This window comes from Taudactylus pleione, unplaced genomic scaffold (genome assembly GCF_031769625.1).
Source record: "Taudactylus pleione unplaced genomic scaffold, aTauple2 ptg001183l, whole genome shotgun sequence".
Lineage (NCBI taxonomy): Eukaryota > Metazoa > Chordata > Amphibia > Anura > Myobatrachidae > Taudactylus > Taudactylus pleione.
This window is the reverse complement of record NW_028285584.1, coordinates 1,254,901-1,278,989: the sequence shown is the minus strand read 5'-3', so window position 1 is coordinate 1,278,989 and position 24,089 is coordinate 1,254,901. Positions and strand designations below refer to the sequence as shown.

At 46.9% G+C, this 24,089-nt stretch overlaps 1 protein-coding gene and 1 pseudogene across 1 annotated transcript in view; both read right to left on the bottom strand.

Annotated features, from left to right (window-relative positions):
• LOC148453325 (transport and Golgi organization protein 6 homolog) overlaps nucleotides 1-15,440 on the bottom strand; it is a 106,150-nt gene extending 90,710 nt beyond the window's left edge. Inside the window, exon 1 of the mRNA XM_088462286.1 lies at nucleotides 13,739-15,440. Within this exon, the coding sequence (XP_088318412.1) occupies nucleotides 13,739-13,796 (58 nt within the window). The 5' untranslated portion in view covers nucleotides 13,797-15,440. The remainder of the gene's footprint in view (nucleotides 1-13,738) is intronic.
• A 568-nt stretch (nucleotides 15,441-16,008) lies between these two features.
• The window catches only part of LOC148453324 (hyaluronan synthase 3-like), a 30,869-nt pseudogene continuing 22,788 nt past the window's right edge, over nucleotides 16,009-24,089 (bottom strand).

The window sequence follows — 24,089 nt, the reverse complement described above, 5'->3', positions numbered from 1 at the left end:
TTTATCCTCTTGGCACCCCAAAGGTATTCGTACTCTTCATGATTTTTTTATAAGTAACACTTTCCTTTCTTTTGCCCAATTACAAGCTAGGTTCTCTATCCCCTCTAGAGATTTTTACAAATTTCTTCAAATCAGACATTGGGTTCAATCTTTCCCACATTTAGTAGGGTTGACTGGTACAATCCCTTCTCATGTTTGTTCACGTATATTCTCAATTTCCCGTAAAAGGGGTATATCTTTCTGGTACTCTTTAATTCTAACAGCAGAAGAACCAGCTAAGATACCAGCTATTATTAAATGGGAAAATCATTTAAATATATGTTTAAACCCACATGTATGGTCCCAATTATTTTTTTCTATAGTCAAAATGTCTAGATGTATCTCTCATATTGAAATGTATATGAAACTATTTTATCGTATCTATTTGACCCCGGACAGATTACACAAAATTTGGCCTTCCCAATCTAGTTTATGATGGCGTTCATGTGGTCAAACGGGAGAGATTCTCCATATTTTCTGGAGTTGCCCTGCTATACGTCCCCTCTGGCTGGAGGTAGAAGCCTTGATTCTGGAGGTTACTGGTTTGCGGCTGTCTTTGTCCCCAGCCACAGCTCTTTTACATATATTTCAGGAAGACGTTCCAGTTAACCATAGGTATTTTATCGGACATGTACTTATTGCTACTAGGGCAGCCATCGCTCAATTCTGGAAGCAAGATAAACCCCCCCCCTTTCCTTGATAAAGACTAAATTAAATCATAGTTTTTTGATGGAAACGCTGAATTGTCCATATTCTCCCTCTACTAATTCACCAATGATAAAATGGTTCAGTTGGCATGAGTTCAATATGGGGGGTCCATGCCTCCCAGTAAACACAAATTGATACTCCAAGGTTCCGATATGTTCTCTCTTTTGATTTGACTGTTGCAGTTATGGAGTGGTCTCTGTTATTAGTATATATTATCTACTACCTTTTAATGATATTTTATATTTGGTATAATATAATGTAATGTTTTATCTGTAATATTTTTTTCTTTCTATTGTCTTATTTTATTGCCTGTATTCCCCATTCCTTTCTTTTTTTCTGTACCCCTCTTTTCTTTTTTCATTTGAAAAAAAAACCTAACAAAATATTCAATAAAAATGAATGTTTAAAAAGACCAAGGGAAAAAAATTCTTAAAATGGTTGAAAAGAAAATACATTATAGGTAAATAAGGTCTCATACTGGTACTAGGTGCAAGATACATCTGATGAAGTATCGTAAAAAAGAGCCATTACTGTATGACAAAGGTGTGAAGGGTTGTCTCACAATTCCAAGGTGTATATGTAAATACTGTGGTTTAAATTCAGAAAAGGGGTATACAATGGTGCAAAGAAAGCATCTCTATACAAACTGACACTTCTTCCCTGGACACTTATCATGAGCTTATAGAAAGAACAATAAAGGTGATTGTTGGGTATGTAGTCACAATGTCATTCAGGGAATGTTGTGCTAATGTCTATCTCATTGCACTCAAATCAAACAACATTTCACTCACGATGTGGAACTCTCACACTTGAACCTTATAATGTCACAGGTTCCCTACGTTTAAAATTAACAAGGTATCCAAGGTATGATCAGGACAACATCATGTCTATTAACAAAATGGTACAGGAGCTGAAGGTAATTATTTGGGAACCAGTGTTTGTAACACAATCTTACAAGGAGGATCTTACTGAATCAAACTTGTTTGGGGATCTTTTAGAAATTATTAAATACACAAAAACCTAATAAAAAATTATTATATGTGAGTGCATTAATAAACTGTGTAATAACAGAAGGAATGTTGGGGTACAATAAAACATACAGTCATCATATCGCAGAATGGAACAAGCAAGAAGAAAGCGTGGATGAAAAGGGTGCCCGTTGTAATGTTCCTTATAATGCTTTTCTAACACATTGTCTAATAAACCTAAATAAATAGGCCTTGAGATGAGGTTTACCCTCTCTCTAAAGTAGGCAGGTGTGTGTCTGAAGCAACAGTTATTATTGTTTAATATTGTATAATCTAAAGGTATAAATGTTATTACAGAAATAGGTATAAATTAGAACTGATCAAAATCATTTCTTCTCTAGCAAGACAGAATAATGGGTTAGTTGAGTATGAACAGACTAGGAGACAGGAGGTCTCAGATCTGGCTAAGCAAGAAGGGAGCCAATCAGGATAGCCTTGGCCTATATGCGGTCACCAGTATTTTGAGAACATAGAAAGGAGATTGTGGGTTTTGTTATGATTAAAATATATAATTAGTGAAATGTTTAGTGAGCATGAATATTGAATTAATTAATTAATATTCGTCATTTTAGAATATGTCAGTAGCAGAGAGGAAAAAGTATAAAAGATTGATCAAAAAGGGGAGAGGTCAGTCGGGTTGAGCAGGAGAGATCGTAGGTCGAGAGAGTTGCGAGGCGCTGGGCTGTAAGTATAAACATGGCTGACTGTCACCTTGGGAGTCTATGCTAGGCATTGCAAATAATCATTTTGTTACTGTTGCTGAACTAATTTTTTTTATGTTGTAAGTCTGCTTTGACAATAATACCATAATACATATAGAATTGATTTGCTTTTGAAGTAAAACATTGTCATTTATTTTAAAGTTGGTATTGATGTGAATTATTCCATTTCTTCTTATAATAAGTAAGGTTTAAAAATAATATCCAAAACACCTCGCGTTATCACCTACCAGACCTGTCCCTGTATACTCACCCTGTCACCTACCAGACCTGTCCCTGTACACTCACCCTGTCACCTACCAGACCTGTCCCTGTATACTCACCCTGTCACCTACCAGACCTGTCCCTGTACACTCACCCTGTCACCTACCAGACCTGTCCCTGTATACTCACCCTGTCACCTACCAGACCTGTCCCTGCACACTCACCCTGTCACCTATCATACCTGTCCCTGCACACTCACCCTGTCACCTACTAGACCTGTCCCTGTACACTCACCCTGTCACCTACCAGACCTGTCCCTGTACACTCACCCTGTCACCTACCAGACCTGTCCCCGCACACTCACCCTGTCACCTACCAGACCTGTCCCTGTACACTCACCCTGTCACCTACCAGACCTGTCCCTGTACACTCATCCTATCACCTACCAGACCTGTCCCCGTACACTCATCCTGTCACCTACCAGACCTGTCCCCGCACACTCACCCTGTCACCTACCAGACCTGTCCCTGTACACTCACCCTGTCACCTACCAGACCTGTCCCTGCACACTCACCCTGTCACCTACCAGACCTGTCCCTGTACACTCACCCTGTCACCTACCAGACCTGTCCCTGTACACTCACCCTGTCACCTACCAGACCTGTCCCTGTACACTCACCCTGTCACCTACCAGACCTGTCCCTGTATACTCACCCTGTCACCTACCAGACTTGTCCCTGCACACTCACCCTGTCACCTATCATACCTGTCCCTGTACACTCACCCTGTCACCTACTAGACCTGTCCCTGTACACTCACCCTGTCACCTACCAGACCTGTCCCCGTACACTCACCCTGTCACCTACCAGACCTGTCCCCGCACACTCACCCTGTCACCTACCAGACCTGTCCCTGTACACTCACCCTGTCACCTACCATACCTGTCCCTGTACACTCATCCTGTCACCTACCAGACCTGTCCCTGTACACTCATCCTGTCACCTACCAGACCTGTCCCCGCACACTCACCCTGTCACCTACCAGACCTGTCCCTGTACACTCACCCTGTCACCTATCAGACCTGTCCCTGCACACTCACCCTGTCACCTACCAGACCTGTCCCTGTACACTCACCCTGTCACCTACCAGACCTGTCCCTGTACACTCATCCTATCACCTACCAGACCTGTCCCTGTACACTCATCCTGTCACCTACCAGACCTGTCCCCGCACACTCACCCTGTCACCTACCAGACCTGTCCCTGTACACTCACCCTGTCACCTACCAGACCTGTCCCTGTACACTCATCCTGTCACCTACCAGACCTGTCCCCGCACACTCACCCTGTCACCTACCAGACCTGTCCCTGTACACTCATCCTATCACCTACCAGACCTGTCCCTGTACACTCATCCTGTCACCTACCAGACCTGTCCCCGCACACTCACCCTGTCACCTACCAGACCTGTCCCCGCACACTCACCCTGTCACCTACCAGACCTGTCCCTGTACACTCACCCTGTCACCTACCAGACCTGTCCCTGTACACTAACCCTGTCACCTACCAGACCTGTCCCTGTACACTCACCCTGTCACCTACCATACCTGTCCCTGTACACTCACCCTGTCACCTACCAGACCTGTCCCCGTACACTCATCCTGTCACCTACCAGACCTGTCCCCGCACACTCACCCTGTCACCTACCAGACCTGTCCCTGTACACTCACCCTGTCACCTACCAGACCTGTCCCTGTACACTCACCCTGTCACCTACCAGACCTGTCCCTGTACACTCACCCTGTCACCTACCAGACCTGTCCCTGTACACTCACCCTGTCACCTACCATACCTGTCCCTGTACACTCACCCTGTCACCTACCAGACCTGTCCCTGTACACTCATCCTGTCACCTACCAGACCTGTCCCCGCACACTCACCCTGTCACCTACCAGACCTGTCCCTGTACACTCATCCTGTCACCTACCAGACCTGTCCCTGTACACTCACCCTGTCACCTACCAGACCTGTCCCTGTACACTCACCCTGTCACCTACCAGACCTGTCCCTGTACACTCACCCTGTCATCTACTAGACCTGTCCCTGTACACTCACCCTGTCACCTACCAGACCTGTCCCTGTACACTCACCCTGTCACCTACCAGACCTGTCCCTGTACACTCACCCTGTCATCTACTAGACCTGTCCCTGTACACTCACCCTGTCACCTACCAGACCTGTCCCTGTACACTCACCCTGTCACCTACCATACCTGTCCCTGCACACTCACCCTGTCACCTACCATACCTGTCCCTGCACACTCACCCTGTCACCTACCAGACCTGTCCTCGCACACTCACCCTGTCACCTACCAGACCTTTCTCCACACACTCACCCTGTCACCTACCAGACCTGTCCCTGTACACTCACCCTGTCACCTACCATACCTGTCCCTGCACACTTACCCTGTCACCTACTAGACCTGTCCCCACACACTCACCCTGTCACCTACTAGACCTGTCCCCACACACTCACCCTGTCACCTACCAGACCTGTCTCCACACACTCACCCTGTCACCTACCAGACCTTTCTCCACACACTCACCCTATCACCTACCATACCTGTCCCAGCACACTCACCCTGTCACCTACCAGACCTATCCCTGTACACTCACCCTGTCACCTACCAGACCTGTCCCTGTACACTCACCCTGTCACCTACCAGACCTGTCCCTGTACACTCACCCTGTCACCTACCATACCTGTCCCTGTACACTCACCCTGTCACCTACCAGACCTGTCCCTGTACACTCATCCTGTCACCTACCAGACCTGTCCCCGCACACTCACCCTGTCACCTACCAGACCTGTCCCTGTACACTCATCCTGTCACCTACCAGACCTGTCCCTGTACACTCACCCTGTCACCTACCAGACCTGTCCCTGTACACTCACCCTGTCACCTACCAGACCTGTCCCTGTACACTCACCCTGTCATCTACTAGACCTGTCCCTGTACACTCACCCTGTCACCTACCAGACCTGTCCCTGTACACTCACCCTGTCACCTACCAGACCTGTCCCTGTACACTCACCCTGTCATCTACTAGACCTGTCCCTGTACACTCACCCTGTCACCTACCAGACCTGTCCCTGTACACTCACCCTGTCACCTACCATACCTGTCCCTGCACACTCACCCTGTCACCTACCAGACCTGTCCCTGTACACTCACCCTGTCACCTACCAGACCTGTCCCTGTACACTCATCCTATCACCTACCAGACCTGTCCCCGTACACTCATCCTGTCACCTACCAGACCTGTCCCCGCACACTCACCCTGTCACCTACCAGACCTGTCCCTGTACACTCACCCTGTCACCTACCAGACCTGTCCCTGCACACTCACCCTGTCACCTACCAGACCTGTCCCTGTACACTCACCCTGTCACCTACCAGACCTGTCCCTGTACACTCACCCTGTCACCTACCAGACCTGTCCCTGTACACTCACCCTGTCACCTACCAGACCTGTCCCTGTATACTCACCCTGTCACCTACCAGACCTGTCCCTGCACACTCACCCTGTCACCTATCATACCTGTCCCTGTACACTCACCCTGTCACCTACTAGACCTGTCCCTGTACACTCACCCTGTCACCTACCAGACCTGTCCCCGTACACTCACCCTGTCACCTACCAGACCTGTCCCCGCACACTCACCCTGTCACCTACCAGACCTGTCCCTGTACACTCACCCTGTCACCTACCATACCTGTCCCTGTACACTCATCCTATCACCTACCAGACCTGTCCCTGTACACTCATCCTGTCACCTACCAGACCTGTCCCCGCACACTCACCCTGTCACCTACCAGACCTGTCCCTGTACACTCACCCTGTCACCTATCAGACCTGTCCCTGCACACTCACCCTGTCACCTACCAGACCTGTCCCTGTACACTCACCCTGTCACCTACCAGACCTGTCCCTGTACACTCATCCTATCACCTACCAGACCTGTCCCTGTACACTCATCCTGTCACCTACCAGACCTGTCCCCGCACACTCACCCTGTCACCTACCAGACCTGTCCCTGTACACTCACCCTGTCACCTACCAGACCTGTCCCTGTACACTCATCCTGTCACCTACCAGACCTGTCCCCGCACACTCACCCTGTCACCTACCAGACCTGTCCCTGTACACTCATCCTATCACCTACCAGACCTGTCCCTGTACACTCATCCTGTCACCTACCAGACCTGTCCCCGCACACTCACCCTGTCACCTACCAGACCTGTCCCCGCACACTCACCCTGTCACCTACCAGACCTGTCCCTGTACACTCACCCTGTCACCTACCAGACCTGTCCCTGTACACTCACCCTGTCACCTACCAGACCTGTCCCTGTACACTCACCCTGTCACCTACCATACCTGTCCCTGTACACTCACCCTGTCACCTACCAGACCTGTCCCTGTACACTCATCCTGTCACCTACCAGACCTGTCCCCGCACACTCACCCTGTCACCTACCAGACCTGTCCCCGTACACTCACCCTGTCACCTACCAGACCTGTCCCTGTACACTCACCCTGTCACCTACCAGACCTGTCCCTGTACACTCACCCTGTCACCTACCAGACCTGTCCCTGTACACTCACCCTGTCACCTACCATACCTGTCCCTGTACACTCACCCTGTCACCTACCAGACCTGTCCCTGTACACTCATCCTGTCACCTACCAGACCTGTCCCCGCACACTCACCCTGTCACCTACCAGACCTGTCCCTGTACACTCATCCTGTCACCTACCAGACCTGTCCCTGTACACTCACCCTGTCACCTACCAGACCTGTCCCTGTACACTCACCCTGTCACCTACCAGACCTGTCCCTGTACACTCACCCTGTCATCTACTAGACCTGTCCCTGTACACTCACCCTGTCACCTACCAGACCTATCCCTGTACACTCACCCTGTCACCTACCAGACCTGTCCCTGTACACTCACCCTGTCATCTACTAGACCTGTCCCTGTACACTCACCCTGTCACCTACCAGACCTGTCCCTGTACACTCACCCTGTCACCTACCATACCTGTCCCTGCACACTCACCCTGTCACCTACCATACCTGTCCCTGCACACTCACCCTGTCACCTACCAGACCTGTCCTCGCACACTCACCCTGTCACCTACCAGACCTTTCTCCACACACTCACCCTGTCACCTACCAGACCTGTCCCTGTACACTCACCCTGTCACCTACCATACCTGTCCCTGCACACTTACCCTGTCACCTACTAGACCTGTCCCCACACTCACCCTGTCACCTACTAGACCTGTCCCCACACACTCACCCTGTCACCTACCAGACCTGTCTCCACACACTCACCCTGTCACCTACCAGACCTTTCTCCACGCACTCACCCTATCACCTACCATACCTGTCCCAGCACACTCACCCTGTCACCTACCAGACCTATCCCTGTACACTCACCCTGTCACCTACCAGACCTGTCCCTGTACACTCACCCTGTCACCTACCAGACCTGTCCCTGTACACTCACCCTGTCACCTACCATACCTGTCCCTGTACACTCACCCTGTCACCTACCAGACCTGTCCCTGTACACTCATCCTGTCACCTACCAGACCTGTCCCCGCACACTCACCCTGTCACCTACCAGACCTGTCCCTGTACACTCATCCTGTCACCTACCAGACCTGTCCCTGTACACTCACCCTGTCACCTACCAGACCTGTCCCTGTACACTCACCCTGTCACCTACCAGACCTGTCCCTGTACACTCACCCTGTCATCTACTAGACCTGTCCCTGTACACTCACCCTGTCACCTACCAGACCTGTCCCTGTACACTCACCCTGTCACCTACCAGACCTGTCCCTGTACACTCACCCTGTCATCTACTAGACCTGTCCCTGTACACTCACCCTGTCACCTACCAGACCTGTCCCTGTACACTCACCCTGTCACCTACCATACCTGTCCCTGCACACTCACCCTGTCACCTACCATACCTGTCCCTGCACACTCACCCTGTCACCTACCAGACCTGTCCTCGCACACTCACCCTGTCACCTACCAGACCTTTCTCCACACACTCACCCTGTCACCTACCAGACCTATCCCTGTACACTCACCCTGTCACCTACCAGACCTGTCCCTGTACACTCACCCTGTCACCTACCAGACCTGTCCCTGTACACTCACCCTGTCACCTACCATACCTGTCCCTGTACACTCACCCTGTCACCTACCAGACCTGTCCCTGTACACTCATCCTGTCACCTACCAGACCTGTCCCCGCACACTCACCCTGTCACCTACCAGACCTGTCCCTGTACACTCATCCTGTCACCTACCAGACCTGTCCCTGTACACTCACCCTGTCACCTACCAGACCTGTCCCTGTACACTCACCCTGTCACCTACCAGACCTGTCCCTGTACACTCACCCTGTCATCTACTAGACCTGTCCCTGTACACTCACCCTGTCACCTACCAGACCTGTCCCTGTACACTCACCCTGTCACCTACCAGACCTGTCCCTGTACACTCACCCTGTCACCTACCAGACCTGTCCCTGTACACTCACCCTGTCATCTACTAGACCTGTCCCTGTACACTCACCCTGTCACCTACCAGACCTGTCCCTGTACACTCACCCTGTCACCTACCATACCTGTCCCTGCACACTCACCCTGTCACCTACCATACCTGTCCCTGCACACTCACCCTGTCACCTACCAGACCTGTCCTCGCACACTCACCCTGTCACCTACCAGACCTTTCTCCACACACTCACCCTGTCACCTACCAGACCTGTCCCTGTACACTCACCCTGTCACCTACCATACCTGTCCCTGCACACTTACCCTGTCACCTACTAGACCTGTCCCCACACACTCACCCTGTCACCTACTAGACCTGTCCCCACACACTCACCCTGTCACCTACCAGACCTGTCTCCACACACTCACCCTGTCACCTACCAGACCTTTCTCCACGCACTCACCCTATCACCTACCATACCTGTCCCAGCACACTCACCCTGTCACCTACCAGACCTATCCCTGTACACTCACCCTGTCACCTACCAGACCTGTCCCTGTACACTCACCCTGTCACCTACCAGACCTGTCCCTGTACACTCACCCTGTCACCTACCATACCTGTCCCTGTACACTCACCCTGTCACCTACCAGACCTGTCCCTGTACACTCATCCTGTCACCTACCAGACCTGTCCCCGCACACTCACCCTGTCACCTACCAGACCTGTCCCTGTACACTCATCCTGTCACCTACCAGACCTGTCCCTGTACACTCACCCTGTCACCTACCAGACCTGTCCCTGTACACTCACCCTGTCACCTACCAGACCTGTCCCTGTACACTCACCCTGTCATCTACTAGACCTGTCCCTGTACACTCACCCTGTCACCTACCAGACCTGTCCCTGTACACTCACCCTGTCACCTACCAGACCTGTCCCTGTACACTCACCCTGTCATCTACTAGACCTGTCCCTGTACACTCACCCTGTCACCTACCAGACCTGTCCCTGTACACTCACCCTGTCACCTACCATACCTGTCCCTGCACACTCACCCTGTCACCTACCATACCTGTCCCTGCACACTCACCCTTTCACCTACCAGACCTGTCCTCGCACACTCACCCTGTCACCTACCAGACCTGTCCCTGTACACTCACCCTGTCACCTACCATACCTGTCCCTGCACACTTACCCTGTCACCTACTAGACCTGTCCCCACACACTCACCCTGTCACCTACTAGACCTGTCCCCACACACTCACCCTGTCACCTACCAGACCTGTCTCCACACACTCACCCTGTCACCTACCAGACCTTTCTCCACTCACTCACCCTATCACCTACCATACCTGTCCCAGCACACTCACCCTGTCACCTACCAGACCTATCCCTGTACACTCACCCTGTCACCTACCAGACCTGTCCCTGTACACTCACCCTGTCACCTACCAGACCTGTCTCCACACACTCACCCTGTCACCTACCAGACCTGCCCCTGTACACTCACCCTGTCACCTACCAGACCTGTCCCCGCACACTCATCCTGTCACCTACCAGACCTGTCTCCACACATTCACCCTGTCACCTACCAGACCTGTCCCCGCACACTCATCCTGTCACCTACCAGACCTGTCCCCGCACACTCATCCTGTCACCTGCCATACCTGTCCCTGCACACTCATCCTGTCACCTACCAGACCTGTCCCCGCACATTCACCCTGTCACCTACCAGACCTTTCTCCACACACTCACCCTGGGCTCTATTTATTAACATTATTTTTACTAAAATAAAGTGAAAAAGGGTGTTTTCACACCCTTTTCACATTATTTTAGTATAACCTGTAGTTACTATAGGGCAATTGGAGTAGAATTAGTAAAATTCTACTCCAACCCCTAGTATCACTTATTTTTAGTAAAGCAGATCGCATTTCCCATAATTGTAATGGGAAATGTGATCTGTGTGCAAGTTACTAAAAATAAATTGTAAAAAAATACCGGGGGAAGCCCTGTGATAATAACGCCACCTGGAGGTGGCATTATCCAGGGTCTCCCTCGGTTACTGGGCTCCCACTCTGCTCTAACGGGGAGAGCAGAGGCGGGAGCCGGTACCAGTAATCAGCTGTGTGGTCTAAACAGACCGCAAGCTGATTGCTGTAAAAAAAAGAAAAAAAAAATTGAAACATTTTTTTTTACTTACCTGAATCCAGGGACCGGTGATCGGGCCTCCGGTGATGGCTCCTCTCCGGTCAGCTGGTCTCCCACAGTGCACTGGGGCCCGGTCATCAGGTGATCGGGCCCCAGTGCAGTATGGGAGATCACCTGATCGGGAAGCCTGGAGAAGATCACCGGAGGCCAGGAGGATGCAGGTAAGTGTAATGAAGGGAGGGGGGGTCGCGCCGGTGGGGCTTAGCGCCTGGGGGCGGGGCTTAGCATCTGTGGGGGGTAGCAGCGACGGTGGGTTGGCGCATGCGCGGGCTCTTAGTCGCGGTATTTTTTCCAAAAATACCGCGACTAGAGTGCGGATGGGATCCACAGGGACAGAGCTTTATCGCAAGCTCTGTCCCTGCAAGGGATTTATAGTAAATCCCTGTGATATTGCCTGAATTCGCAATGCGAATTCACTCGGTAATATCACACTACAATCCGCATTCAATATGCGGATTGTAGTAAATAGAGCCCTAGGAGAAGTAGCTGATTACACTTTGGGGTTTCACTAATTGATTGATAGAAAGTGGTTTGTTCTAAGCTGCGTCATTTGTTTTATGGTTTTTTTTTCTTCAAAATGTCTGAAATGTGGTTTTAGTCACATTTTAAAGCTCTTAGTTGGCAGCAAAAGCCCCCTTATTTTTTAGCTAGAAACCCCATCCCATAACCAGTAATACGTCATATTTAAAATTTAATTAACTGTTCCATTATAGGCTTTCCTCAGTTACATGTTTTCTTTCAACGCTTGAATCATTTGCTAATGTCATGTTATGGAAATGAATGTCCTGTCCTTTCAGTACTACAGTAATGAGATGCCACTAGTGCAGGAATTACTGTAACATGTTTCATTGTACAGATTATAAATACAGAGCTGGTCCCGTTGTTTAATCCTTACCCTTATAGGTTACTGCGAGACAGTCTTGTTACAGAGCGTTGTGTAATCCTTACCCTTATAGGTTACTGTGAGACAGTCTTGTTACAGAGCGTTGTGTAATCCTTACCCTTATAGGTTACTGCGAGACAGTCTTGTTACAGAGCGTTGTGTAATCCTTACCCTTATAGGTTACTGCGAGACAGTCTTGTTACGGAGCATTGTGTAATCCTTACCCTTAAAGGTTACTGCGAAACAGTCATGTTACAGAGCGTTGTGTAATCCTTACCCTTATAGGTTACTGCGAGACAGTCTTGTTACGGAGCGTTGTGTAATCCTTACCCTTATAGGTTACTGCGAGACAGTCTTGTTACAGAGCATTGTGTAGTCCTTACCCTTATAGGTTACTGCGAGACAGTCTTGTTACAGAGCGTTGTGTAATCCTTACCCTTATAGGTTACTGCGAGACAGTCATATTACAGAGCGTTGTGTAATCCTTACCCTTATAGGTTACTGCGAGACAGTCTTGTTACAGAGCGTTGTGTAATCCTTACCCTTATAGGTTACTGCGAGACAGTCATGTTACAGAGCGTTGTGTAATCCTTACCCTTATAGGTTACTGTGAGACAGTCTTGTTACGGAGCGTTGTGTAATCCTTACCCTTATAGGTTACTGTTAGACAGTCATGTTACAGAGCGTTGTGTTGACAATAAAATTCCTTTTAAAGGAAATCTGTTAGGAAAATATTTTTTAATATATAAAATTAAGCAATATATTAAAAATTACACAAGTTTTTAGACGCTCACTGAGCAAGGCGGGAAAATGGAAAATTTGCAACCAATCGGATCTGTCTGATTAACATCCTATTACAATGGTTCTCAAACTCGGTCAGGACCCTACACATTTTCCAGGTCACCCAGCAGGTGCACAGGTGTAATCATTACTCACTGACACATTTTAAAAGATCCACAGGTGGAGCTAATTATTTCACCTGTGATTCTGTAAGGAGACCTGGAAAACATGCACTGTTTGGGGTCCTGAGGGCTGAGTTTGAGAACTTGTGCCCTATTAGATTTGTTTAGACTATTGTGGCACCCCACCAACACCCTGTGTTCCTACCCACACTGATGTGCCTCTATGAAAATGTAAAATATTAATGTGACTACTGCCATTGTCTAATATAGGGCATGATTTAACTGGTTTCCTTAAGGTTCAGGGACTATTTGCGCTGTCCCCTCAGTGGTGGTGGACGTTAGGGGACCAGTGAGTACTGTAGCAGGCTCAAGGATTTGAACTAGAGAAAAATGGCAGTTGGTGTGTGCAGTTGGTGAGGTAGCTGGACAGGAGAAGGGGCTGCGCTGCCTTGATGCTTACTTGAGGGCAGCGGCCGTACTCCGGGACAAGCAGCGGAGGTCTCTGAGGCGGGGACCATCCGATGGGACTAAGCTGTGTCATCCAGGGAGGTTTCTGAGAACAATCAGCATAAGAGGGATGTGTGGGACGACCCCTAAGGGAGTGCCTCAAGCGGAGCTGCGGAAATAGAGAGAGACTGAGCTTGTAAAGGAGCCGGAGGTTGGGAGCTGATACTGGAGGGGTAAGAAGCTGCTGCAACCTCCCAAATAGACACTCAGTGACATTAGCGCCTACTAACTGGAGGCCTGCAGTTGTCCACCGTTACATATGATGGCATCGACACCACGGGGGAGCACACATCAGAGGTCACTTCCTCCTAGGTGACTCGGCAGTACAGCAGCTGGGGGAGCTACCAAAATGAAGACCGGAAGCTACCGGTTGGAGACCACTGGTTTAGGATACGTATTTAGAAGTTTAGAGATGCTTTCCTGACATCACCACCACCACGTGCTGAGCGAGCTCTTCCTATTCTGTGACCAGGACCCAGGTCGCATCGACACTGGTTACCCGTGCACACTGTAAAGCGAGCCGGGTTGAACCCGTGTAAATATTGGCTGCTTTTGCATGTGGCCCACAAATGCTGGACAGCTTTATTGTTACACTGCAATTTAGTTTTTAATTTGGACACACTCCTCCCAAATCTAATGGTGCATACACACAGTCATATGTGCCCATCCACTAGCAGACCATAGAGATGACAGCACGATTATGACATTGTAATCATGCTGTCGTTTCTATGGGCTCTATTTATTAACATTATTTTTACTAAAATAAAGTGAAAAAGGGTGTTTTCACACCCTTTTCACATTATTTTAGTTTCACCTGTAGTTATTATAGGGCAATTGGAGTAGAATTAGTAAAATTCTACTCCAACCCCCAGTATCACTTATTTTTAGTAAAGCAGATCGCATTTCCCATAATTGTAATGGGAAATGTGATCTGTGTGCAAGTTACTAAAAATAAATTGTAAAAAAATACCGGGGGAAGCCCTGTGATAATAACGCCACCTAGAGGTGGCCCGCGATCGCGGGGGGCGGGGCTTAGCGCCGAGGCTTAGCGTTGGCGGGGGGGTAGTAGCGGTGGTCGGTCGGCGCATGCGCGGGCTCTTAGTCGCGGTATTTTTTCCGAAAATACCGCGACTAGAGTGCGGATGGGATCCGCAGGGACAGAGCTTTATCGCAAGTTCTGTCCCTGCAAGGGATTTATAGTAAATCCCTGTGATATTCAATGCGAATTCACTCGGTAATATCACACTACAATCCGCATTCAATATGCGGATTGTAGTAAATAGAGCCCTATGTCTGTGATAAGCCTACACTGAATGAGCAGTCGTTCAGTGCAGGCTCATGAATCATTTGGCAACATGCTGAACCTGACGATATCGTCAGGTTGACCAGCATGTTTGCCCGATGATTGATGTCGGAATCGACCAGCGGACGCGCACATCGCTGGTCGTTTCCGACTTTAAAGTGCCTGATTTGCAGACGATTTGCAAGCGATTGCACGATAACTACGTCATTATCGTGCAATCGCCTGTCAAAATCGCCTAGTGGATGGGCAGCATTAGATGTGTCAGATGAACGATTGAATGATTTTACAAACGATTTGAATGATTTCTGACTGCATTACAAATGAATGGAATCGTCCAAATCTGACTACAAACACATCAGATGTCAGATATCGTTATCTGACAAGCGGGAACGCGCATCGTTCATCTGACAAACGTGTCAGATTGTCCTTTAGATATGAACGATTTTTAAAATCGTTATTGTACAGATCTGAAGGAAAATGTGACCGTGTGTATGCACCATTACTCTCTCTGCACATGTTACACCTATCCCACCTGCAGTGCAGCATGGTGTTACCAAGGTGCACAGTCACTGGCTCTATCTTACTCTATTCCTAACAGGCCCAGTGTTAATAGACAACACAGGTTAAACTGAGTTGAATATGAGTGTGAAAGATCTACATGGGGCCTTTTATAAGGGTAATATCCACATGGGGCCCCTTAAATTGGAAATATCTACATAGGGCACATTATCTACATGGGGTACCCTATATAGGAAATATCTGCATGGGTGCCCCTTAACCACTTGCCTGGCGTAGTGGCATAAAATGTGTCAGATTGCCCACAGGCGGTTGCTGGAATGTCATTTTCCTGCAGCTGGCAGGCTCCGCACACCTGGTTGGCCCCTTGTCATCCTCTGGTCACTGCCGTCAGCCTCTTCCTCCTCGGCCATCTAGATCTCCATCCTCGGGCAGGAAGCCAGGAGCTAAATGGTAAAAAGGGAAACGTTCGATGTTTATTACTCCAAAAATCAGTCTTTCTGCAGCAGAGCAGTTATTGTTGAACTACCTCTCCCAGCTTTGTGTTCTAGTCAGTTATTAGCAGGTGCAACAGCAGTCAGGTAGCCCACCGGTACACTTCAGTCTCATATGCCAGTCATGTGCTAATTACCAAATACCCCCTGATGTGTATTACTCACGCTCACTCCATGGCAATGTGACTGTGACTAGCTATAGAAATTGCCTCCATGTTTACCTCCATGCAATGTGTCACCAGTAATTGCTCTAAGTAGCGTATGCAGGCCCCAATGCGTGCGCAGTTCGCTAAAAGTCACTAGATCCATCAGCAGGTGGGATTGCACGCAACTCAGAATCAGGCCCTTTGTGCCCGATATCGCACTTAGGGTTACCTGCACTGCGACGCCTGAGGCAGGGCCACACAATTCAGCGTAATTATGTGATTGGCTGTCCATACCACGCACTTCACTAGGGGACGTGGGCGAGTGGCCTCCGGGAGACTTGCCCACTCTTTTGGGCATCCAGGAGAGTCACCCAAGATTCATGAATCTCCCGGATGTGGGAGTGGTGCCTACGCCCAGGGCCCAGGGGAGTGTCAGCGTCGCTGCTCCATGACACCTGCATTTGGTTTGCAGAGTGCCTGACACGGCACAATGCAGCCTGTAGAGGCGGCAGGAATGTCCCCTAACCCTACAGCTTGTATAGTCACCCGGAGTGTCTATAGGATGCGCCAGGTACTCCTCTGCTTGCTGGTCCTGTGACCTGGGCTGCACTGTAACTACTGTTGGGTGAATTGACTCAATTGATTCTGAAATTAAATACGTGATCTGAATTTGTTAAAAAATTAATACAATTTCTGAATAAATAATTCAAATCGGAGAATCAGACATATCATAGTGCATGGAGAGTAATGCATCAACACACATGACTAGTCTATGGCCTTATACACTGAGCATCCAGCCCCTCACACACTGAGTGATAAACGCTAAACAAGGCTTGTCTGGCATTTATTTCTACTGCCCTTTTAAAACTGAGCCAAAGGCGCTGATGATCGTTGGCTTTGACAAACCGCTCGTTAGTAAATCTACCCCTAATTCATCTTGGTTCGTTCTAGAGCAGTGGTTCTCATACTCCGTCCTCAGGATCCCTAACAGGTCATGTTTTCCAGACCACCTCGCTGGTGCACAGGTGTACTCAGTACTAACCGACACATTTTAAAAGATCCACAGGTGGTCTGGAAAACATGAACTGTTGAGGGTCCTGAGGACGGAGTTTGAGAAACACGGATTCTAGTAGAAAGTGTCTGCGGGGGAGGCGTGGCCTGGAAGCCGAGGAGGAAAGCTGCATGGAGTCGGGGCTCCGTTACGACTGAGCCTGCTGATCCAGTCCCTCCGGCCGTGCGCGGTGCTTCTTGGCTCTCCTACCGCCACAAGCCATCTCTGCCCCCAAGGCGGGTGTTCCCATTGCCTAGCGGGATCCTGGTTCCCGGACTCGGGCTGCCGGACCTCGCGGCCTACTGCAGACGCGGTGCGTGGTGCTGGATTCCGGCCCTCGCCTCCCGGCTCCTGCATCGCGCCTGGTCCACTGCCAAACCCCGCGACGCTGGCTCACAGACAGTCAGCGGGTGGGTGCGAGCAGCAAGGGGAACACACGGGGACGCCGCTGGACGGGTCCCCGCGACCGCATATCATAATTGCAGAAGGCAGACGCTGGCTCCTTTCAAGGTCCTTTTACAGACGGCGCCATTTTGCAGACACTGCATATACAGGAGACAAGGTACTGTGTGTTACCAGTTAAAGCCCTATACTGGAGAACGTACAGCTGCTTATAAACAGAAGTCTTGCAACTCTATACTTCTTTTGAATCCCCAGCTATAGCTGATGATAAATTTGGCAATATTTATGTACATATCCTTTACTCTGGGGAATAGTTACAGTGCCAGCTTCTACCACCAGATGGTGCTCCAGCCCTATTTTTCAAGTTACTTCACAATTATTTGAAATGTAAAGGATCTCCTGTCTGTGATCACAGCCATTTCTAAGCAACACACTCCTCAGTATTATCATAACCTGGTGAAAATTAAGACCAATCTCTACATGGATAAGTTCATGGCTCCACAGCCCACCCCCAAGGCAAATCGAGCCAGGGGTAGTAGCAAACGTACAGATCAACCTACAGACCCTGTGGAAAACATGCCACACACACATAGTTCCGAACCCGCTACTACCCATAACACAATGGGCCCGGTTCCTGCTCCTCTCTCATATGCAGAGATAGTTAGAGCCATTAAAGAAACAGTGGAACCACTACTGCAAAACCAAGCGGATAAATTCATGGGGGCACTGGCGGATATTAAGACGCAAATGTCCTCTGTCTCACAACAAGTGCGTGAAAATGAAAACAGGATCGGAGTCAACTTTCATGAACTTTCGGAACTAAAACAACAAGTTGCTACCATGTCGACCACACAACAACAATTACTATCCAAGGTAGACGATCTGGAAAATAGGTCCAGACGCAACAACCTGCGACTTCTGGGTCTTAAGGAAACGATTAAAGGCAACGATCTCACTAAATTTCTTCAAACCGATCTCCCTGAGCTACTCGGCATCTCGGCTGAACTGAATAATTTTGAGATAGAACGAGCACATAGATTAGGTCCTTTTCGCGATTCTAACATCTCACGCCCTAGAGCTGTTATCTTCAAGTGCTTAAATTTTCGTCACAAGGATCTGATATGGTCAACTGCTCGACAGAAGGGCCCTCTTCAGTGGGATGGCCAACGTATCCTCTTGTTCCAGGACTACTCCGCGGAGGTTGCCAGAGCACGCAGAAATATGTCCCCTGTCTGCTCTCAGCTCATCCAATCAGGGACTCGCTTCGCGCTCTTATTCCCAGCTAGACTTCGCATTTTCTCACCTCAAGGCCCTAAAGATTTCACAGAAGTTGCTGACGCCCAGGCTTTCCTTAACGAAGTAAAAGAGTCCTCGGACCCCTCCACGATGGACCATAATGATTGATTACGGGAAGATGTCCCATACCTATTTTGATGCCTTTACCAGGTTTTACCCTTTTCTTCAAAAATATGTTTATAGTCTGATTTAGGATTATAATTACATATATACTTGTGACGTTGCTTTATAGTTATTATTAAGACTATTGTCTTTTTTTTTTTTCCTTTTCAATAGGCTGAGATCAATGACTATAGTTTTGGTTATATGTTTGCATTTGATTCGCAATCTATGCATATCAGCGTCTTTCTTTATTTTCTTTTTATGTCTATGTCCATTTGTTTATTTGTTTCTTTATACTGTATGAATCACGAAGCTCATGCCCTTCATAGCTTATTTATGACTTATACTAGAGCCGACATTCATATTATTATGAACCTACCTAACACCAACCGGTATTATGGGGAGTATATTAACATTTATACTACACTTTTTTACTATTTGCATTACCTAATTTCCACACCTTGTGATGCATTCCCACCTTAGGTTTTGCACCTGGAATGTCAGGGGGATTCACTCACCAGTGAAAAGAAAGCGCATATTGACATATCTTAATAAGCTTAAATCCGATATCACTTATTTACAGGAGACTCATTTAACTCCCACAGAACACGCCAAGCTAAACACACTGCACCACCAGGTACTGGCGTCATCATCATTTGGTTCTAAGTCACGTGGAGTGGTAATCCTAATACGCAAGGGTATTCAATTCGATATTCACTCCTCTGATGTGGACCAAGAGGGCCGATACATTCTTATGGATGTTACGCTAGACGGCACTAGATATTGTTTGTGTAATGTCTATGGTCCCAATATATATGATAAATCTTTTTTCTTAGGATTGATTAACAAATTATATTCTTTTGCAGATTCTAAGATTATATTAGGGGGTGATTTCAATCTGGTCGCTTCCCCAACCTTAGATAGGAAAACTTTCTCTCATTCCTCCCCCAAACAACCAAAAATAGGTTTAAATTATATAGCCACAGAATTGAATTTATTAGATGTGTGGAGAATGAGACACCCCACTGATCTGGAATACACGTACTACTCAGCCACTCATAACGCCTTTTCTAGGCTTGATTATCTTTACTTATCTAACTCAATATCCCCAATGATTATCGATACATCGATTGAAACTATTGCTATTTCGGATCATGTGCCGGTGTGGGTGGATGTACAGGGGAAATTCCTTTTGGGTTCATACTCCCAATGGAGATTTCCGGCAAAATTAGCCTCATCCCTTAAATTTAAGTCAATGCTAGAGTCTGCTTGGGCCAATTACGAAATGAACAACCAAATACATAAAGATAACCCAGGTTTATATTGGCAAACTGCTAAGGCGGTGATTAGGGGGGAAATTATCTCCTTTATGACAAAATATAAGGCTGAACAGGACGCCACTTATAGATCTGCACAGACGGCCTTAACATCCGCATTTCAAGCTCTAAGAGCTTCATCCTCACCGGTGACTAGAGCCGCATATGGTGAGTGCAGGTTACACTTTGATCAAATCCTCACTCAAATGGATGATAAATATGTATACTCAGGTAAATTACATTTCTTTCGATACGGCAACAAACCTAGCCGACTCCTATCAAACATGCTGAGAGGTACCAAGCCACATAATAATATTGCAGCTCTCAAAGATGAAAGCTCTGCCATACAATTCAATGGCAAAGATATCGCGAATATCTTTTTCCGTTACTACCAAAACCTCTATTCCCAAGACCCAATAGATATCACTAAAAAGGAGGCTTTTTGGGAATCACACACCCTGCCACAGATTTCATCTGCACAGGCTGATATATTGATTGGCAAAATTACACATGAAGAGGTAGATCAGGCTGTTAAATCTCTCAAGACGTTCAAGGCCCCAGGCCCAGATGGTCTGAGTGGGGAGTTTTTCAAAATATTACGTCCCCAAATCACAGAGACTTTAACTAATGTATTTAACTCCATAATGGATAGTAAAATAATCCCTCACTATTTTAATTCGGCCATTATAAAAGTTCTGCCGAAGTCAGGCAGAGACCCCCTTTTGCCTTCATCATATAGACCCATTTCTCTACTTAACGTAGACTATAAATTATTGACAAAAATTTTAGCAGAGCGGTTGAAGTTGATTCTCCCGTCTATCATACACCCGGATCAAACCGGGTTTATTTGTGGCAGAAACTCTGTCACAAACATTAGGAAAGTCCTTACGGTGCTGCAGTCTCTGCATATGGGCGAGACGGGTGATCCCAGGTTCTTGTTGTCTTTAGACGCAGAAAAAGCGTTTGATCTGGTAACCTGGGATCACCTGTTTGAATCTCTGCGTCGGTTTGGTATGCCCGCCCTTTTTGTTGAGATCATACGATCCTTATATACTTCTCCCCTTACTCAGATTCTCACTAATAGATATTTATCACCTGTATTCTGTACACAGAGAGGGACGAGACAGGGTTGCCCGCTTTCTCCACTTTTGTTTGCAATTGCGCTAGAACCATTGGCAATAGCAATAAGACAGGAAACGGAGGTAAAGGGTATTACTATCAGAAACCAAACATGTAAATTGTCTTTATTTGCAGACGATATGATGCTTTTTATATCTGACCCCCTACGATCCATCCCTACACTTCTGGATCTAATTACCACATTTGGATCATTTGCAGGTTATCGCATCAATGTGAGTAAATCTGAGTTGCTCCCCATTGATGCAGCTACTTTTTTAGCTACACATCCCCACATAGCCTCTCTTTTCACAATTGCAACACATAAATTAAAATACTTAGGTATATTTATACCAGCTCAATTATCCTCTCTATATGCTTTTAATTTCTCTCCATTGCTAAATAGATTAAACTCCCAACTCCAGAATTGGAAAGATCTTAAACTCTCTCTACTCGGACGAGTAACTGTAATAAAGAGTGTGGTGTTCCCGAAACTAGCCTATCTTTTACAAACTTTACCCATTACTTTAACAAGAGTGGATGTACTGAAGTTTACGCAGATCTTTTTTAAATTCATTTGGCAGTACAAGAAACCCAGAATGCCGCGTTCCCGAGCTTACCTATTGAAAAAAAATGGAGGGCTGAGCATCCCAAGCATCTCTGCATTTGCAAAAGCTGCCATATTCCGATATATAACTGATTGGTTATTACATACCGATCACTATACTAATCCTGACTTGGAGGAAGCATTATTTCACCCATATGCCCCAGCAGCCTTGTTACACACCCCTAAAATACACATTCCTAAGATATTTCGTTCTAATATTTTATTCTGGGACACTTACACTACGTGGTTGAAGGTTAATACACATTTGGGGAAAAATCCTTTTTCATCCCCGTACATCCCCTTATGGGGTAATCCCTGTTTTCCCCCTTCACTTGACATTCCTCTTTTTAAAATGTGGAATCAAAAGGGAATCATGTCCATCAAAGATGTATTTGATCCGGGTGGCAATTTGCTCTCCTTTGTACAATTACAGGATAAATATGACATCCCTCGTACACAATTTTTTATGTTTCTACAAGTACGTCATTTCATTCAATCCTTAGATAATCCTTTATGGATCTCAATTAACACAGATACAATGGGTCGCATTCTACTCTTATGTCGCTCAACCAAATTCAGAATAGCTCATTTATATAAATACCTGATTGAAATTCCTATACATGCTTGGGCACCAGTTGCGGAAGCTTGGCACACAGAGATACCCGAATTATGTGACTTGGAGCCATTTGTTGCGAATCTGGATTGTGTTTTACCCTGCCTTAAGTCAGCGAGACTTCAAGAAATTCATCTTAGAATTTTAAATCGTACATATATGTCCCCGGCCCAACGGAGACATTTTGTGCCACTGGAGGAGGGAAATTGTGTGAAATGTGACTGCTCTAATGCCTCTCTCTCGCATAACCTCTGGTACTGCAGAAAGATCCATAGATTTTGGAATAAAATTTTGTGTTATCTAAATAATACGATACATCTTAAATTGTCCAAAAATGCGGCAGCTCTTATTTTCGCAGAATTTTCAATATGGGAGTCTGAGTCCTCCTTGGGCCCATGGAAACCTGCTCTGAGAGTCATGGTTACAGTAGCTAAACAACTTATCCTTAATTACTGGATCTCAAAATCAGCACCTACACTAATGGAATGGAAAACTGCGCTGCTGGAGGTAATTTATGCGGAGAGACGTATGGCTATCTTTAACATCGAAAGAGGGGTACGGATTTTTTCCAAAAAATGGGAACCATACATACAATGTCTACCGGTCCAGATTCAGAATAACATATGGAAAGTCTTTGATCACACGGAATGGTTTATGCTAAGAAATATCACTTAAAATGCCCCTATTTGTGCTATTTATATGTAGCTCTCTGTGAATCCCCCCAGACAAGGTATCTCTCACCTTCTGTCAGTGATTCCCCCTCTATTTCTATTTCACCTTTCTTTCTTCTTCTGTTTCTTTTATCATTTTATTCTAACTCTCCCCCCCTTTTTTCTAATATAATTCTGCATTGATGTAGATTATATTGACGCAACGATTGACTGATATACCGAAGTTGATGTGATAATTGGTTAACTCAAAATTCAATTGCTGCTTACACTGGCTCTATAAGTTGCATAGTTTGAGTGACATTGATTGTATATTTACTTGCATTTCTATACGGTGTACTATATTGATTTTTTTATACAGTATTTGTAATTTTGTAATTTTCTACATTATATTATATTCAAGTACTTTGTTTCTTTGTACTTTGACATAATTTCAATCTATATTTGTACTATTTTCCAAAAAAAAAAAAAAGTTTGAAAAGATTAACAGTAGTTTGTATATTGTTTGTTCCAAGAAACAGACTAGTCGTTTATCAGACAATTTTATTTTCTCTAATTCTTGGATTGTGCAATGTATAACTGTTTTATTGCTGTTCAATAAAAAAAGATATTTAAAAAAAAAAAAAAAAAAAAGAAAGTGTCTGCGGATGCAATGTGTGACCAGATATAAGTAC